Source organism: Dromaius novaehollandiae, chromosome 1 (assembly GCF_036370855.1).
Source record: "Dromaius novaehollandiae isolate bDroNov1 chromosome 1, bDroNov1.hap1, whole genome shotgun sequence".
In the NCBI taxonomy this organism is placed as follows: domain Eukaryota; kingdom Metazoa; phylum Chordata; class Aves; order Casuariiformes; family Dromaiidae; genus Dromaius; species Dromaius novaehollandiae.
In genome coordinates this window covers 112,426,144-112,441,319 of record NC_088098.1, presented here as the reverse complement: position 1 = coordinate 112,441,319, position 15,176 = coordinate 112,426,144, and the positions used below count along the sequence as shown (strand labels likewise).

At 34.4% G+C, this 15,176-nt stretch overlaps 1 protein-coding gene across 2 annotated transcripts in view; it reads right to left on the bottom strand.

Annotated features, from left to right (window-relative positions):
* Positions 1–15,176, bottom strand: part of NCAM2 (neural cell adhesion molecule 2) — a 321,358-nt gene that overhangs the window by 72,274 nt on the left and 233,908 nt on the right. For both annotated transcript variants that reach the window (XM_026108971.2, XM_026108972.2), the window contains exons 11-12: positions 14,867–14,963; positions 5,238–5,411 (exon numbers count right to left, since the gene is read on the bottom strand). In XM_026108971.2, the coding sequence (XP_025964756.1) occupies positions 5,238–5,411; positions 14,867–14,963 (271 nt within the window). The remainder of the gene's footprint in view (positions 1–5,237; positions 5,412–14,866; positions 14,964–15,176) is intronic.

Sequence of the window (15,176 nt, the reverse complement as noted above, 5' to 3'; positions counted from 1 at the left end):
AATATGGCCAGACTTAATTTATACTAATGTACTAGCGGGCAAATGCTTTAAGAAAAGAAACCTCTTTAAACTTACTCAAAATAGGCTAAATATTTTTTTCTATCATTATTTTATGAACTTAACACTCTAAAGAAAAGCACGGATGATTGAAAAGTATTTTTGCCTTCTAAATTACATCTTTCTCCTAAATTATATTTTTCCCTATTTTTAAAATTTTTTCATAATAAGCTATTTTGTAAAGTATAATTGTAAACATGCTGTGTCTTTACAGAAATCTTCATTGTCTGAAAGCCCTGTTATGTGCACTTCTCCAGGGTCATTTGATGCTGCAATTTGTTATTGATGTAAGAAATTCTTTAAGTATAAAAAATACTTAAATTAGCTAGGCATTAATACTTAAGCAACTTCCTTAAAAACTTAGAAAACCTAGAAGCTCTTCAAACATTATTAAATTGAATAAATTGATGGACTTTCCTCTACCTGTGCTTAAAGACTTCCCTGTTTTTTGAGGTGTTATATGAAGCAGGAATAATGAATTTAAAAAATACAAGAAATTTAAGTTTAACCAACCTTTCAGAAATAATCACGAAAAGCAATAGCTTAAAATAATAGTTTTTAAAAAAGTTTAGTCTTAAATCTGAGAACTTCCAAACACAAGAACACGGAAAAACACACTATATGGCTGAGCTGAGTATTGCATCACGAGGCCCTAGAGCCAGCAAAAGAAGAGAAACAGAACATCATGAATCCCACTGAATATGAGAGCACATTTTCTTCCTTTCACACTATAAACCGATATGGGTAAAACTAGGGGTAATACTAGCTATTAGCAGCTTAGAGGGAGCAAGAGGGAGAATAAGCAGGAAGAGAGAGAGAGACTATTGGCTATACATGTCTGAAAATATATAGCTATCTTCTCTAAAACAAGAGTGACAATCATCCACATATCCAACCTGTGAATTTTTACAGTAGTCTTAACGTGGGACTAGGTTTTTACTGTATCCTACATTTTGCTGTACTGCCAGTAAATGGAGTGGTACTAGAAATTTAGAGACTGTTTCTTCCTTAAGATTTCACTTTTATATGAGTTTTTAATGTTCTGAAAAGAAAGATTCATTGACGTGTGTATATATATCTAAATACATAAAAATGTAAAGAAGTAAGAAAAAATTACTAGAGTTTTGGTGGTAATATCCATCTTATGCTGAAGTAAACCGCAGCATAATATTTTAGGGCTTTTTTAGTTTCTTTTATTCCTGTGCAAGACATCTAAGAAATTCTGGAGATCAGATTTGCTCAAGTGTCAGGCACACCTCCAAACTGGTTTAGACTTGTAGATAAGCTATGTTCATTTCATTACCAATACATTATTTGCTGCTCTATGAATTACTACCAGAATTACTGCTTGAAAGGGAGAAATAATGCATTTTTTTTCCTCATGAAGTCTATGCTGATTACTTAGAAACTTACCAGTGAGCGTCCTTCTTTTCTAGCTAAAACTGCAGAGAAGGTTGCGAGATAATTTCTCCCAGAATATATATCTTACATCTTCTCACTGGTTTCTTTGTGTCTACAGAGGCAGTCATGGCGAAGGCTCTGCACTTGTTGACTCCTCCTCCTTGATGAAGGCTGAGCAATATCCCCCACAGAGCTTTCTCCCAGATGCCTGGTTGAAAGAATGTGAACTCTCCTTGAAGAATGAACCTTGCCAATATTATCCACACTTCTGTTACTTGAAGATTAGTGGGCTTCTATACACTACTTATAAGGTCACCAGCCCTCGCTGCTCCGGCCCAGCCCTGGGCCCCCATCGCAGCCCAGCCTGGGGCCGTCAGTCGCTGCCCCACAATGCCGCAGCGGTACCAGCTCCAGCCCCACCATGGCCCTGGCCTGGCCCCTGGCCCTGACTGGCCGCTCTGGAATTTTCTCCATAATTTGATCTGAAAACATGTCAAACTATCACAGTTTGAGACAAAAGACATCTTTTGGGGGTGGGGATAGGGGTCACTGAAGAAATTGTTTGTTAAATTTATAAATAAGGTTATATATCTACTTTTCCATGATATTTGTTGCACTAAAAAATGCAGCTTTCAACATTGACTTTATAAGTTTATGGCTGTTCTGTATGACTGTGTCAAGACAACTACACTATTTCTTCCAGTTACAGCACAGAAGGACTAGAAGATCCAGTTTAGCCTGGACAGTCTCCATATGGGAAAGCTAGAAGCCTTTGGGACACTAGTTTCTCCAGAATGTAGGATTTGCTGTGTCTTCCTCTTAAGAGAGGATCTGGGAACTTATACATTACCCACACTGTGGCAAGAAAGAAGCCAGCCAGAACTGCTGTGCTGTTTTATCACTCTTGAATTAAATCAACCTGATAAAAAGACATCCTGTAAAATTTCAGCATGGTTTATCACTGGGGATAAATTCATGACTCACGCATTATGTATGTATCCTTATTTGAGATGTGCAAACAGTAACTGTCCCTCTTTACTAGCATTTATATCTGAATCTTAACCATAAACCTGCCCCTAAAATTTGAACACATGAAAATAGTGATTTGGTTTCCATTACAGAATATTGACCAAGTGTGGAAATTGTGATGACCCAACTACAAACCATAATACAGAACATTAACTGCATGTAGTCCAAACATCCTCCTCCCATGCTTCAACTGAGCAAATGTAGAAGCTTGGAAGGAAAGCAGTCTTAAAGTAACTTAAACACAATGAGAAACTATCTCAAAAATATTAGGTATATTTTATCATTTAAAAGTTTTCAAACTATCTTAATATCTTCAAAAATATAAAGAAAATAGGAATGCCCTTCACACTAAGAAAAGCTGCTTTAAAAACTCATTCAGTAACTGAAAAGAGGGGCTTAGAAAGAAGGTATCTATACGGTATCGACCATGACTCTGTAAATGGGCTAAAAAGCAATGAAGAGTGGTTTAAACAGATGTTTAGAAAACTTGCTGAAACTCTCTGAATGCTCAGGACACAGGTGAAAGCTGAACTCTTCAGAAAGACTCCAATTACAGTTTGCGGTATTTTCCTAAGAAAAAAAGCTAATATTGTTTTTTGATGTATCAGTCTTGGAAGACTTTGCACTGGGCTGTTCACTCTGTTTTGGCAACATGTAACTTGTTTTTCTGTTTTGGCCATATAGAACATCACAAATGTAACAAGCTTTAAGTCCTTATGGAATATCTCAAACAATTTATGATAAAAGCAGCCAGGTCCCTTTTGACTGCCCTGTCAAAATTATGCAGTGTAGAACCACCAAGATTTACAGAAACAACAAAATGCCTCTTGCTTAGCAAATATTTGAAAATCTGTAGTAATTTTTGATCTTTAAAGTAATTCGGAGAGAAATTCAGAGAAATACAGTGCATACAATTTTTCTATGCAGGGAAATACAAAAAGAGATTTCAGAAAACAGCATAAATTAATTATAGATCTATGATTCATTCTTAATATTGTCCACTGTACTCTCAGTAAAGTGCACCTTCCTGATACTTATCTGTTTACTAAGTATATCTGTTTGCAGGCTAAAGATGACTCTTTAGGTCACTTTGATAGTTGCTAGTTTTTGCCATCACTTGGAGTAGTCTCTTATAATATATGCTAGCGAGAGGTACCCTTAAGATATCCAAAAATGGTGTGCTCTATTTTTGTTTCATCACCAAAGCCTCTCACTGTTACAGTGGGGGAAAAACAAAGTGAAGAGGAAAATAGACATTTGAAAGAAGGGAAATCCCCTCAAAACTTCCTGCTGAGGAAGGACAATAAACCAAAATAAGAAAGCAAAGGGCACAAAAGGAAGCCATGAGGTAAATAACATGACAGCATTTAGCACCTAACACAGTCTTTTGTTCAAAGAAGCTATTTCTTCAATTTTAATAGATATGGCAGTGGAGGCCCTAAATATTTATAGTGTACTGCATAGTGGTATTGACTTTATAACCACTGCAAGCACCTGCCACTCGACTTTCCATTTTTACAATAAACTACCATACAATTCAGATATTATACTAAAGTAATTCCAAGCAGATCAATATATGTTATACAGAAATCTCAAAAATCATCTCTTTACAACAACTAAATGTGTAATGCTGAAAGCATGTTTCAAAATCAAACAAAGTGAACTTTTAGAGAAGGCAGCTCTAGCTAACTCTGATAACCGCAATGGTCTGTGTAGTTATATATGTTTCATAATGTAATCAATTAATCTTTTCACAAACTTCATATTGACAGAAATGATAGGAAAAGAAAGTTATATGGGGAGTAAGGTAAATACTGTTGTATGAAGTAATCATTGAAGACTTTTTTCATTCTGCTTTTACATTTAAATTAAGCACCTCTGTGACTGCACTCTATATAGTCAGCGAGTTGGTTCTCATTTGAGTATGTTGCAGTCTACTGCACAGATGGATCACTTTTGGTTTTAGTATCTGGTATATTGTAATTCTCAGCATAGGCAGTTGTGCTGCCTGTTAAAAATACAAAAGGGTAAATATGGATGCAAGGAATTACTGAACTATTAACTGTACTCTGTCCAAATACCGTGTCTGGGCAGGTACTCAAAGAACACTTCTCTACTTTGTGAGGTTTATACATATTTTCTGCCTTTAGAGAACTGCAAAGAGGGCATAGACCTGGTCAGGAACTGGCCCCATTTGTAGCATACCCAATGTATAATATGTAACACATGCATTTAACATGTAATTTGTTAAAAAATATTTTATAAATATACTTTTGAAATAAAAACAATGAAGATTAGCAGGTACATAGAAAGGTTACTAAGTCTCTCAAAATCAGTAATTAATCTTCAGGATTAAGTATCATGTAACAGCTTACTTAAAAATTTAAACTTAACTGCATACCTAATGCACATTGTCAAGCTAGCTCTTCCATGATTTCTGATCTCTTTGAAATTTGTAACTTTAAAAATATTCTTTGTAGCTACTTCTCTGGACAGTGAAAAAATGGGATATAATTGTAAATTTGTTCATCAATATTTTGTAAATCTAAAAAGTAGTAATTCACTTTTACAAGATCAGAGCAAGATTCCTAGTTGGTATAGAAAGGTCTGACTTCATTATTATTAGCTGAAGAAACAGCTACTGGGCTAAGCATAATGAACAGACAAAGAATCAGTAAACATACACTTGCATTGTTTTCTATTGATATCCTTTCACTTAAAATACTTCCATCTACTTTCTGTAGACTTACTTTGAACTCCATGGGAGCGCACTATTTTCCAGGTTTCTGAGGCTACCTCTTTTACATCCACTTGGTAATGATGAATGGGCACACCTCCATGTGAATCCGGCTTATTGAAGGAAACTTTGGCAGTGGTTTGTGACAACTCTAAAATTCGTACTCCATAAGGATTTGATGGCACATCTAGAAAAATACAAACATCAATTTAATAAATGGCAGCAACTAGACAGACCTAAACTAGCAGTTAAAACTACCATAAAAAGTCTCCTTAACATCCTGAAGAGAGAAAAAATGAATACTGAATGTGATGAAATAATGTTTGTCTTAGATAAATGACTTAAGCTTTCTAACATAAAGCTATCAGAAAACTAGGTTTATTTTCTTGTATGTTAAAGTTATGCAAAAACATTTTCTATTTTTTGCCTTTTATACAATGATCTTTTTTAATAGCTAACTTGGCCAATAAGCAAATATAAGAGTTGATTGATTATTTTGTTTACTATATAATTAAGTAAAGGAGAATAACCAACTTTAAATCAAATTTAACAGGAGGAACAGTTATGGCTAAATAGATCATTCAGACACTGAATTCCTCTAAATGAGATTAAGCCAGCAAACCATAGAAATCATTTGGCCATTTTTATGAAAATCTGAAACACAGCTGAACATATAAATCCGCTTTTTCTTTTCTTCCCAATAGACTGTATTCCAAACTACTAGCAAGGAATATTAATGGAAGGTTTCTATTCTCCTTTCAGTTTAAGAAATAATTTGCAGAACAGGTTAGAAGAAACATATTTGCTCTGAAATCAAAAGCAAAGGCATAGCTTTCAAAGTAGAAAAGAACTATGAAAAAAAGCAGGTGTTTGTACTATCGGATTAAAAAAAAAAGTGAAAAATTAACCCTGGAGTCAGTACATATTTAAAAATGAAACAATTACATTACACTTACAGCATATGACCAAATAAACTAACACAGGGAAGGCTAATTTTTCTAATTGTCCTACATTTTCAAGTGTTATAATTACAAAAAAATTTATTGAAAATACTAGGAAGAATTTTAGTTCTGCAGACAGTTGACCAAACACTTGAAATGCTCTTAGAAAAATTCTCTTCTGATACATTTGACAACTATTTGCATATGGTCTCCTTTCTGCTTACACATTTGACATTTCGTTTGTTTCCACGGTATGCAAGATATGTTTACAAGGATTGTACAAGAGGCTGACACAGATCAAAGCCTATCATTTGGTCAGTCGGTATTAAACTTTTTACATTAAATGTAGCATTTATTCATGGGCTGTCAGACAGTCAGGCATGAAAAGAGAATCAATCTGAACTTCCCCCAGTATTGGTACTTGAATAAAAATGAGCTTAAAATTGTAATAAAATATTGAAAAATGAAGTTAAGGACACATCCTTCTATGAATTCACATGAAAAGGGCTCCTGACAAAGCTTTGCTAGAGGGTCTGATTTGTCCAACCTTTTAATAATCAGGCATCTACATCTTTCCAGAAAAGTTCCCTAGCACTTATCAGAGTTGAATGTCCAAACACTGATACCATACCTGTGTGGATTGCTACAGTTAGTCTTTCTGAACATAGGTCTCCTGAAACCTCCATTGCTTATTGCTCATTGTGTTAAAAACATCACAGATTTATTTTCATGGATGTACATTATTCATATCTTTTACTCAGAGACACAGCTAAATGAGTTAAGAGTCCAGGTAGTTTAAGATTTGGGTAGAATACACTTGAGGGATTCAAACCCTTGCAAAAAGTTGTTAAGAAAAAATTGTTCAAAAAAGTCACACAGTTTCACAGAAGAAGAACTAGTCATACCAGTTGCTTGCTAAGTAAGCATTCATCCCAAATGCAGAGGAGTATGAGGATTAGAACCAATTGGTGTCTGCTTTCCAGCTTCTCATTACAGCTGTGAGCATGAGGGTTATTCCCATCAGTGACAGTGCCTTAGAAACCATCCCATGGACAGATTCTTTCTCTCTCTAGCTCAAACGACTATTCCAAGAAGAGTGGAAAAACTCCAACATAAGAACGACAGAAAAACAATCCAGGATCATCAAAATACAGTGGCATGGCACAGTCTGAGAGATGCAGATAGAGATCACTCAGAACATGGAAGATGAATCTGGCTCTCCAATATTGAAGGTGAACGGCCTTACCATTTAGCTGTGAGTTAAAAGTGGCTGTGGATACCTACAGTACTACGAAGAGTTCCTAAAAACTTTTATTCCTTTGCTGTTGTTAAGAATGTTCAAAATTGAAACTATAATAAACATGGCACAAGGAAGAAGACATCCTTAAGGAAGAACCTTATGTTCTCTACTGAAGATTCAAGTATAATTTCTGCCAAATGAAGATATGGTTCCATTTGGTAATAAGCATAAAATGAAGCTCTTGTGAAAATCCAGTTAAATGTTTTGCATAACTACCATGATGCAATATATTTAAAACTCATTAAAGTGTGAAATACATTCAAAATACTATGTTAAATATGCATCCCATAATCCAAGCCACCCACACATGTAAAGGTAACTTTTATGCAATATTCAGATTTGAATTACATCAGTGTCTTATTTTAAGAAAACAGTGAGTCACCTGTAGAAAATACAACAGGAGACACATTACTAGTCACAACCAGAAACAACTACTAGCACTCTCATTTAGATAAAACAGACTAAAATACCTACTGTCTTCTTCAGACTAGTTAAATCTGTAACTTTTTCCCCAAAGAAAATCATTAGCAGCATAATGAACTGAATCTAATTTTGTAGTTCTCTAATGAGTATGAATTTGGTTGTGCAAGCTAAACAGCCCTCTGGTTTCTAGCTAAACATTTCAGCTTGTGAGCAATCCCCTGCCAGCTGAAATTATCTGGAGCACTGCCATGATTTTTGTGTTAGAATATAAGGTCTTAGCTCAATGGTTAGTAGGAGTGAAGAATAATTTGGAAGATTGTGTCCATTGAAGTCTGAACCTGGAAGGATAGAATTGTGGATGCTTCTTGTCATCTTTCCTTCCAAAAAACAGAAAGAAATGAATCGCCTAAGAGCTGAGCTATGGACGGTAATTAATCTTTCATAACCTGCTATGGATATAAGCCTAAGAAGTATGTGATAGAGAGAGGGTGGGATTTCTTTTCCATACATACTCTAATGATCACTTTTTCATAGCACATATTTTGGTACATTTTTTGTCTTAGAAGTCCCACTGCTATCACTGTTGTCCTCGTACCGCTGTCAAAACAAGGGGTCATTTATCAAAAGTTAAGCCTTTAAATTTAATGAAATTTCATTCAAAATAATTTAAAAAGTTTCAGACATTGAGATAGTCAACTTCATTTTCTTTCCACAGTGATTTTGTCTCTGTTTAGTAATGTGACTGTATTCATGTACTGTGTTAAAGAATTCCTTACAAATAAAGACTCCCAAATATTAATTGTGAAATTGCACTTGATACATTTTTTACTCATTGCATGACTTGTTAGCACAAACAAACATTGTGATACATTTGCCTAAATGAAATAAGAGTTGGTTTCGTTCCAAAAACATTACTGCAGCTGATAGAGAAATACATACCGAATTATGAGCACATATTTATCTCCATTGATACGCAAATGCTCTGTTGAAGTGTATCATGCTTTACCAACCTGTTCAATAAATGACCAGTCTTTTTCACTTGGAATTTTGTTTTCAAGCTATGTTGTGGACAGTTTTATGGAAAAAAAAAATCATTGTGAGAATTAAGCTGCTGTGATGTAAATGGAAAAAAGGAAGTGATGGTATTGGGTTCAGAGACTTATTTTCCAGTTAGTTCCTGTCTCCTCATCTCCTGTCATTAGGTTCCTAGTGCAGTTTTGCAGCTTCTCGTATCTCTGTACATCTGGCATTGTAAGTTCACTGAGAGGAACAGCACCTCTAACTACCAAAAGTAAGCAATATCAGGACCATGGCAAGGAAAAAGGAGAGGGGGGTGGGTAGTAGACCTTTGGAGTCAAAGAAAGACCTTCATGAAAAAAAATGTGCTTGCACATCCTTAGAATGGAGAAAAAATTCTATATTAAATCTACACATTAGGACCACTCTTGCCTTGATGTCTTTGCTCAGGAAAAACTACCATAGATTTCTTCTGCCAAGTAACTGGGAGTTCTGGCTAAATAAGGAATAAAGTAAGAAACAGAGCTACAGGCAGCAAACACATAAATAATAAAATGAAAGATACATGCACACAAAACACTATTGCGGTGTTGACAATTTCATGCTGCTTCCTGAACACATGTGGTTATCAAAAATAATGCCATATTTGTTTTCCTAATAAAAATCCTTCAGCTGATGATGCTAAAGAAGAAAATATGAATGGCAAGTTTTAGGACTGACATCTAGATTTCAGAGCTATCTATATTTTATGGAGATAAATGGGCTTTTGCAAGCTGCAAGAGGAAAGCTATATGAAGACCAAATCAACCATCTTAAAAAAAATCAGTAAGACCCTGAAACACTGTCTTTGTACAAAACATGACTATCTTTATTTTTACATTATTTTCCAGGGAGATTCTTTGATTTTATTTTGCCTGTGTGAAAACACAAGTATTTAGAAAAACAAAGAACAACATCCATTAATTTTACAAAATACCATTACCAAAATCTGGATTCTAAACTATCAAATTTGATGTTGCAGCTTTTGTCAGTTATGGATCAAACTCATTGTATTTTGAGCACGACTTGATTCTGTAAAACAGGTTCCAGAATATAATTTATGTGAAGCTCAGTCTTTCCCATGTCTTCATTTGCTCTTGATGTTATCATTCTTTGTCTTCACTGATTTTCTGTGTACACAAGATGCTTAAGTTATAGTTGATTAAATAAAGTAGCATGAGACTTCTCAATATCTAATCAAATTTTGGAATTTATTTTAATTTTGCTTTTCAATTCCCTATAATATTGCTGTAGAAGGGAAACATATAGCATATCTCATTTCTTTAGGTATATGTCACCACCTCTAAATGCTGTAAAATGCTTGATGTTCTATAGTATATTGTAGAAAACAAATAATAGGAATGGCAAGACAACTTTGAAATTCATCAACAGAGCTGTATGATATAGCTAATTTGCAAATTGTCAATATTAGCATGGCTTCTGCCAATAGTTGCTCATGTTGAGGCTTAGTCACTGCAAGTCCCCACGCTGAGCTGCAGTTCCAGGCATGATGTAATGAGATGAGAATCTCAACTTTCATCAGAAATGAAAGTATCCACCTAGGTGCAAAGACTGAAAGAAAGACTGAGATAAAAAGGTGAATCAGAAACCTTTTGACATCACAGACACAGGGAAAGAAGAGGAAAGTGAAGTGTGGAGGGAATAAGGCCATGAGAGCCATAGAGGGGAATCATCGTTAACTTTTAGGGGCTCTGGACTCCACCCAGCTTTATATTGCTATGTGCAAAATACACATTAGTGTTAGTATTAAAATAAAAAATTAACTTAAAAAATGCTGTTTAGCTCTCTGTGTCACAATCTTATCATTTATCATTTTAAGATAATAAAACATCCATTCAAATAACATGGTCTAAGATTATTGCTGGCAAAACAATTTTCTATTCACCTATCCCAAAACATTTGAAATAATAATATTGAGACCTCAACAAAAAGGTAAACTGTGTTTAATAGTTAACACTATCTCCCTACATACTAATATTTCACATAAACTATGACTAAACTAGATCTGGGCAAATCTAGGAATATCTCTGCTCACCTCAGGCTCTGAAAGCCATTGGGACAATCTGCCAAGCTCACCTGGCTTGCCAAAGTCTAAGCCTGTCGTAGAGAAAAAAACAGAGTATAAGTAGACTTCTATAATAAAAGTTGTGTTTGTGACGTGAAGTTATTCAACTGTAGTGCCAAGAAATAAAAAAGAATGTGTTTTTTGGATTCTACATGTTATTCACACAATAATTCAAATGCTTAAGAAATCAAAAAGCTGGATGCCAACCATTTGGTATTTTTAAAAATTGGTCACCACAAGGCTGGTGCTGAGTACCTCTAAATCTTAAGCCTTCCATGACTGCTGAACGTTCTCAGCATTTCGCAAGTAATGGCCAATGCTTTTCAGTGTTAAACCTTGAATAGGCTGCAGTTCTTCAATTGTTTTGAAAGCTTTAAAGGAAGAGTCTGGACTTCAAGCTGACTCAGTAGCTTTGAATAATTAGAGTGAACAGGTATAGTTTTCCTGTCATACAAAACGGTATGGTTGCAAATTGCGCCTCTATTTGGAAAGAGACCTTATTCTATCATTGATAAGTCTAATCTCTAAAGGATGACAACAGAAATAAAGATATCAGCAATAAGCAATATGATCACTTTTTAAGTACCAGTAAATTAAAAAAAGTAATCTTATTCTGATGAAAACCAACAACAAAAAAAGAAAATGGAACAAAACATGAAGCAAGTAGTCACTCCTGCAGAATTTTAAGAGAAAACAATTCAGTAAAACAATCATTATATTTGTAAAATTTACCCTAGCAGGACACTTTGCTTAATACTATCTCCCAACTGGAAACACCATTTATTTTTCCCTGACAGATCCATAGTAGAAGTACGCTATGCCCCAGCATCAGTACTTATAAATGGAAGTCAGAAGGAAATCCAGGCTGTATTAAAACACATGAAAAAATGTTATTCCTGTAATTAGTTTGATGTTTAACCCCTAATAGTACCCATCTCCCTGACTGTTTTTCATTTCCAGTTGATGCTAGTTTAAGTGTAAAACTGGCAGCAGTGAACTACATTTGCTATTTGCTATGTTTTTTTTTTAACTCTGTTTGGGTACACATGCTAACAATGTCAATCTTTTGGGATAGTGAATGCCTTATACTACTGGATGTAGCGCCTAGCACAATGGAGCCCTGACACACCCAAAAGAAATATTTCCAACCCCACATAATTACAACGACTCCTATGAAGGATACATGTTCACTATTGCTACTACAAAATCTGTGTTTATTCCTATTTTTTGCACTTTATTTCATCATATAAAATGCCCATTTATAGCTCATGCTTAATATAGTAACTTCTCATAGTTCTTTATTTGTTTCACTAAATATGTCTTGATTTACCTTTAACTCGAATACGTATTTTTCAAAAGTGCTAATCAAGCTTTTGTGCAGAATTGACTGAAATGTTAAACAAATTGTTGCAAAAGTAGGGAATACTAAGCTGTTTGAAAAACTGGCATCACTAACATCTGTGGCATAGTTGCATTAAAAGGCTGAAACAGGATTACAGCTTGTACATAGTATTTGCACTCAGTTGCATTTCCGCAGTCTCTCATATGAGTATTTGCTGAAATAAAAGGCATAACCAAAGTATCATTTTTTTCAATTAAAAATGGGCACTATTTTATATTAAAATTAATTATTTTTGAAGCCAGGAGAGAAATTTCTAGCTAAGATAATATTACGAGTTGCAACACAGACAGAAAAAATAATCATCATGTTGTATCACTGAGTTGTGTTTTGATATTTTGTTTTGAAAATCTAGGAAAACTTTCAGCAGGTATAAAATATTTGCTGAAATGCTAGCATATGTATACACATCATTATGAGAACAAAACAGTGTACAACAATAACCACAGTATGACTTCTATTTCTCTTTGGCATAATTGTTCTATCTACTCATCTCCTCCTGTCCTGGGTGGTAAGACACCTATGGGATGCAGCTGGGTTTTTTTCTCCACTTTCCTAGCAGTGGAGTTTTTTTCTTTACTTTCCTAACACTTATGTTTATGGATTTAAACACAAAAGACTTCTAGTAGCAAGTTTTCTGATTTTGAGAGGAATTGAGAAATCATTCTGCTGCCTTCCATACTGCCCTTCCTACTGCTCTTGTCTTCCACTGAAGCCTCACATGTATCAAACCTTAGATACAACACTCCAGAGACCAGTGTAGCACTGCACAATCTAATAGACGCATGTGTTGCCTTGAAGAGAAAGCCACACTGCTGAAGAAAAATAGATGTAACTGACTAAAATTAAGGGTTAAGTGCAGTCCTTTTGTTTGTACAAATTTTGATGAATTTAATGCAGCTCTGCAAATCCTATGCCAGTCATGAATATTCACAAAATCAGGTCCTGAATTTTTAGAGGGATGAATCTATTTCATAAATTAAACAAGGGCAGAAGTAATATATAGATAATAGATGTAGTTTACCTATTCAAATCAACACTAACTTTCTGCAAGTCGTGAGATTTCTTATTTAGAAAAAGAATGGTTGGCAGATAAATTAATTGCTAACCTGTTTAAAGCTCAGAGCTCTTCTAATACTGCCTCAATTTTCACACGTCAAAGGGCATATACATGTTTCGTATTTAAAGCCATATTTAGTAATGATGAGCTGCTACAGTCATAATTTTATCTCAGTTATGCAAATTCAGTTGTCTAAGTAATTCCACTGAAGCAAATGAGATCAACTAGATAAATGATCATGAACTCTCATGAAATGATCATGAGAGTGAAGGTTCTAGAAACTGGTCTTGTCTGGTTTTTTTTTTCTTTCACAAAAAATAAAATGATTTTAGGTTTTCAGTATGGATTAGATTGTGGGAACTCTTAAATTGAGGAGCATTTTGTAAAGAGGAAAGTAAGGAATTCATTGTGTGAAAAGTAGTTGGGATGAAGAATGTTTAAATACAAAAGGAGAGATAATATGTTTTTCATTAGTAGCATGTAGCTATCAAAAGAAGAGCAGAATCACAACAAAGTTAATACCAGAAAAAGTTATCAAATAGAGGGTAATGGATTTTCTGGATGAAGTAAAACCATATAATCTATGGATTATAATTCCACAGATGTCAGTAAAGATGAAATAATTTACATAATTTACATTACTGTAAGTATGGAGATCACATGTTGGGAGACCTTGAATTTTGCTCAACAAGCATTGGTCCATTCCGAAAGAATATAGCATTGAAAAAAATGCTAGAAAACTCTCATTTACTCTCAGTCAATAGTCAGTTCTCCCAAAGAACACATATAGAGTCATATTTTTATATATGTCTAAAACAACGATAGATGGACCTAAAAATGTATTCAGAAATTCTATATAAATTGGTCATTGAACATCTCAGGGCTTGATTTCAATCTAGCACGCTAGGTCAGAATCTGCTATTAAATAATTAAGATTGCAAATGGAGACAGAATTCAGTACTCCTCGTCTCCAGACATGGAAAAGAAATTCTTTGCTGAAGTATTTCAGTCTTTTCTGACCCTGGTTTTCTCATGACAATACAGGGGAGAAAACAGAGAAAAACTTTCTTAATTCTACCTTATTTTTATTGTATGCAAACCAGAATATAAATCTGAGAAGTACGGGGCAAAGAAAAAAAGGGACTAATTCTGCTTTTTCATATATTAGAAGGACTTAAAATTAAATGTACAGAAGATTCATATCCTGAGGGAACCGACTTAGTTTACTTTGTACTTTTACTTCACTTTTAGAGAATTAAAAAGTATCTGCAAACATTCCATTGAAATAAAATGAACTAAAGAAGGTGTGTCTGAACTTTATTTTGTTAAAAATAAAAGAACCATTTAAAGAAACTAAGAAACAACTTATTTACTTACCAGCTTGACCAAGTGTATACTCCTGATATCTTGCTCCTATTCTGTTTGTGGCTGTACAATTATATCGTCCAAAATCATTGTCAGATGTGGGAGCAATCTTTAAAATGAATACAGTTTGTAATTATTAGTTTCTAATCACATACCAAAGTTCTTGTAAAAAAATAGCAATGTAAATATGTTCTGCTTAACCAATATGCAGATGTGTTCTTACTTCATCCTATCTAGCATATTTCACAAAATACAGATCTAAATACATCCTTTTCATGACAAACTCCCCTTTTCAAATTCAAATAAGGAAACTAAATAAAGG